This window comes from Frankliniella occidentalis, unplaced genomic scaffold (assembly GCF_000697945.3).
Source record: "Frankliniella occidentalis isolate FOCC.00 unplaced genomic scaffold, Focc_3.1 Scaffold2, whole genome shotgun sequence".
NCBI classification, from domain to species: domain Eukaryota; kingdom Metazoa; phylum Arthropoda; class Insecta; order Thysanoptera; family Thripidae; genus Frankliniella; species Frankliniella occidentalis.
In genome coordinates, this window is record NW_026267132.1 from 310,679 (window position 1) to 315,254 (window position 4,576).

The 4,576-nt window shown below is 55.9% G+C and overlaps 1 protein-coding gene across 2 annotated transcripts in view; it reads left to right on the top strand.

Moving 5' to 3' along the window:
• Window positions 1-4,576, top strand: part of LOC113208134 (phospholipase DDHD2) — a 29,241-nt gene that overhangs the window by 7,052 nt on the left and 17,613 nt on the right. The window contains exons 2-8 of one of the 2 annotated variants that reach the window (XM_052265457.1): window positions 1,412-2,464; window positions 2,754-3,022; window positions 3,160-3,313; window positions 3,399-3,589; window positions 3,667-3,834; window positions 4,073-4,223; window positions 4,326-4,564. In XM_052265457.1, the coding sequence (XP_052121417.1) occupies window positions 1,412-2,464; window positions 2,754-3,022; window positions 3,160-3,313; window positions 3,399-3,589; window positions 3,667-3,834; window positions 4,073-4,223; window positions 4,326-4,564 (2,225 nt within the window). The remainder of the gene's footprint in view (window positions 1-1,411; window positions 2,465-2,753; window positions 3,023-3,159; window positions 3,314-3,398; window positions 3,590-3,666; window positions 3,835-4,072; window positions 4,224-4,325; window positions 4,565-4,576) is intronic. The other variant, XM_052265463.1, reaches the window with a different exon arrangement.

The following is a 4,576-nucleotide window of genomic DNA, read 5'->3' on the forward strand; positions in this document are numbered from 1 at the left end:
AACTTGCGGCCTTTTGAAATCCCTCCTGTCCTCAAAGATGTAAACTACCTCTGGTGGCGTTGTCCTTACCTGTGCGATGGAAGGTGGCGAAGATGAAAGGGCCCTTGTCCGCGGAGCGCTCCAGGTCGCCGATGGCGGCGCGGGCCCGCTGCAGGGCCGCCGCGCTGCCCGTGTCCAGGACGACGCCCACGGCGCCGGGCGCGTCCGCGGCGCGGTGCTCCAGGAAGGCGCGCAGGGCGTCGCTCGGCTGCACCAGGTCCCAGATGGGCTTGTCCCCGGTGACCACGTCTGCCAGCACACAAGCAGCCGTCTGTGACACTCGGTACCCCGCGGTCGCGGTCGACCCTTAGCTCGTCGCGGTGCTCGAGACTCACCCGCTGTCCCCGCGGCGGCGTGGGCCGCGGCCACCAGCAGCAGCAGCAGCAGCACGGTCGCGGCGTTGTCCATGTCCTGTCTCTGGCTCGGACCACGGAGCTAGTGTGAATGATCGGCCGACCCGGAGGGACTCTGCCTTTGAGCGCCGCGTAATCAGGGCCGCCTTTAGAGGGAGCCGCCCTGATAACCTGTTCCGGTGCGGCGCGCCTCTTGTACGCGCCTGCTCCACCTGCTCCGCCGCGACATCCGCGATTCCGGTGAACGCGGTCGGCAGCGGGGGAGGCGCGCGAGGGTGCGGCCGGTAGAGTGCGCGATGAGTCCGCCAGCGCGTAAGTCAAGGGGTACTTCTCCATAACTTAAAGCGTAGACCAATTTTTCTGTATGTCTTGTTTCTCATTGTTTTTTCTTCCCGGATTTTTTGGGAGGGCGTACTACACTGCTTTCTTTCTTTGAAGAAGCAAGGGGCAGGCGTGATCTAGAAGATCACGTTCGCGAGATCGGCCAACTCTTGGTGTGGCGTTCGAGTCGTTTGAGAGGCGCGGCGTCCCGTGTGGCCATATGTGCCGTGTGTAAAGAGGGCCGAGGTCGAGGGCACCGCAGCTCAGGGCAAATGATGGCGTTTTGGGTGGGACCCTTCCTGGCTGAGGCGCGCTGCCGGCTGAGGTCACCTGAACCCTCTGGGCGCGGCGGGAAGGCCAGACCAAGCGTTGTGTCATCCGATTCCAAACAGGGACCCCCCCCCCTCCCTCTCCCTCCCCTTTCCCTCCCGGGGCTGCGGCTCCACTTCCCTTCCTCTCATTTCGCGAGAAAGTGTAATTGACATTAGATTACCACTTGAGCGCGATGTCGAGTGACACATTCTCTTCTGGTCGAATACCGTTATCTGCAGGTGCTTGATGAGTAACCTCGTCTGTTAATTGTTGTCTACCATCTCGCTGATGGAAGCGTATATTCGATGTGGGCTTGGCTGTTTGTTAATTGATCCCTGCCCTTACTGCCACAGGAAGTTATTTATTGATTTTGTATGTTGTTGCAGATGTCGAGGACCTGTCGGCGGGCTCCGCCAGCGTGCTTCCGGCTTTCTCCGGTGACGCTCCAACCCTCGCTCCCGCTCCGGGGCCGGAGCCACAGCCACAGACCACCGGATCTTCCGGCGGGGGTTTCGTCTCTTCCTTCGGCAGCTTCACCTCCGCGTTGTTCGGCTCCCTCCCCTCTGCCGAACGTACGCCTTCTCCCGGACCTTGGGGACCTCCAGGACCTTCGGGACCTCCAGGACCTTCGGGACCTCCAGGACCTTCGGGACCTCCAGGACCTCCAGGATCTTCAGGACATCCAGAACCTCCAAGACCTCCAAGACCTTCAAGACATCCAACACCTTCAGGACCTTTGGGGCCTCCGGCACCGCTAGGACCTCTTCCAGCAGAAATCCAGGCTGTACCGCAGGGGCTCCAGGCAGCGGTTCCCGGACTCTCCGATGACACGTTCCAGCCAGTATCGCTCGAGCCGGCCACCGGGCCGACGCCCACCTTCTACAACCTGAACCTGCCCCTGAGCTCGCCGCTGAGCCAGCCGGCGCCGGTCGCCTCGCATGGCCTGGCCGCGTCAAACACCCCTCCTCCCGCCACCTTCGTGAACCAGTGGGGTGGCGGGCGCCCCTTCCAGGTGCAGCCCTCGGACTTGTACCTCACCGAGTCGCGGCCCAGAGACTCGGGCCCTGGCCAGCCCTCAAGCCAGCCCTCGCCGGCCGCCAGCCCCTTCCAGTCACCCGCGGGCCCACTGCCCCCGGTGCCCACCTTCGAGTCGCCCTCGGACACACCGTTCGCAACGCCGACGGGGCCTCCGCCTCTGACGACCCCCACGGCCTTTGGTACGCCCCCGCCCGTGAGCTCGCACTTCGCGCCGCCCCCCGTGCCCGCCGGTGTGTTTGGTGGCCCCGGCCCGTTCGCCACCGCCTCCAGCCTCTTCGGATCGCCGGCGCCACCACCAGGACCGCCCTCCAGGCCCCCGTCGGGCCTCCCAGGCCTCCCCGTCGGCCCGCCCGGCCCGCCCGGCCCGCCCACCCTCGCGGGCTCGGGTCCGCCTCCAGCAGGTGAGCATCACAATGCGTACTTTGGGGTCGTCCAGAAAGTACGTCTGTTCTCCTCAGATTCATTCGGCAAATCACAGGAGCTCCGCGCCTGCGAGACTCGAGTTAGGCCATCCCGCAATACATGCATGCGCTGTTGGCAAGATGCTGCCTACCCATCAGGCGCTAGAGAGCGGGCATTGGCCAAACTTGGCAGTTCGTTCTTTTTGGATCATCCCCTTGACGACGAGTTTCAGTTTGATGGTCGCAATTGATTTAATATATTCTTTTCTGGTCACGCCTTGCCTTGCAGCCAGCGCAGCGGGCGGCAACGCCTTCAGGCTCGGCGGCCGCCGTCCAGTGTACGCCCCGGTGCCCGGGCTGGAGACCTCGGCGCAGGCCCCCACCCCGCTCGGGTCTCCCCCGGGGCCTGCCTTCGGGTCTGCCCTCGGGCCTGCCCCAGCCCCCATCGTCATGGCCCCGACCGCGCCCCCCACGGTGGACGCGCCCGCCACCCCGACGGGCCTGGGTGGGCTCGGTGGCCTCCCGTCCGACCCGTTCAACAACGCAAGCTACTATGAGGTGCGTACCCTGCACGCCGCACAACACGACAACACACTCCACTATTCTTGCCATTTTGCATTCCCTTTTCAATGCCCCATTGTTGGGTTTGCTGCTAAGTGATGTTGGCCTAAATATTTCTCTATTGTGCTTTCCAGCCACAAGTTACTATGACCCATGATCCCACACCTCCACCAATCTACCGATCGGTCTATCAACACTGGTTCTTTAAGAAAGAGGTGGAAAGCAAAGTAATATGGCAGCCCTTCTCAATGTCAGATTCACTTGCTCTTGAACAGCAATTTCTTTCACGTGAGTGTTCCCTATATTTTTGAAAAGTATTTATTCTAATATTGTTGTTATGCATAATTAAATTTTTCCCAATTTGATTTCACAGCTGATCTGACAATAGACACAGAAGTACCCACTGATGGTGGTCGTTATGATGTGAATATTTTAAGAAGACAACGGAATGCTGTCTATTGGGAAGAAGCACCCACTGAAGTTAGACGTTGCTCATGGTTTTACAAAAACAATGCTGATAAGCGTTATGTGCCTTATGATGAAAATGTAGCCACTAGATTAGAGGTAAGTTATTGCAGGGACTAATTCTAAAATCTCACATAGTTTGTGATTTCTTATAATGTTTCATTTCTATTATTAAGGAGGAGTACAAGTTATCATACACCCAGAATGAATGGCAGAGAAGGGTGGAATTTTCAAATGGTGAAGCTGTTGTTTTCCACAGTGCCAATGCTATGGTTCATTATTTAAGCAGTGCCTCTCCAGATGCGTGGGGTAACACACCGGTGAGCCCCAACACGTATGCAGATGTATGTAGTGCTTAGCTTTCTGCCATTTATACTCTTCCATTTAATGTTATTGCCTTTTTTATACTTCATCAGGCATCTTGAAAGGAGCTCTGCTGCTTTGCTGACGTTTTGTAGATGAGCTAAGCATTGACGATTTTTCCTTGAAAATGCTTTGCACATTTGTAGAATTGTTGCAGTGAGTGGCAGTGACATGAAAATCTAACTTTAAAATCTACTTAGTATTATTTTTCCTTTGTAGGGCACACAGCACAGACCAAGAGTTGTAAAAAGAGGTGTCGATGAGTTTGACATTGATACTGGAGAGTCTGAGACTGTAGATCATCTATTGTTTCTAGTTCACGGCATTGGTTCAGCATGTGATTTACAATTCAGATCAGTTGTCGAAGTTGGTGAGTAATGAATGATTTGTATTTGTTCTCTTTGTTTATGGTACACTTACTTACAAATGTTCATCTTGCAACCTTGGATCATACTTTGCTGTTCTGTTACAGTTGACGATTTCCGTGCTGTTTCTCAAGGCCTTGTTGAGTCTCATTTTTCGAGTTCTGTAGAAAGTGGTGCAGTGAGACGAGTTGAGGTCTTACCTGTTTCATGGCATGAAAAATTACACAGTGAAGATATTAACAACCAATTAAAGTCCATAACACTTCCAAGTATACCAATGCTACGTCACTTGACCAATGACACCCTCATTGACATTTTATTTTACACTAGTCCAATTTATTGTCAGGTATTACAATTT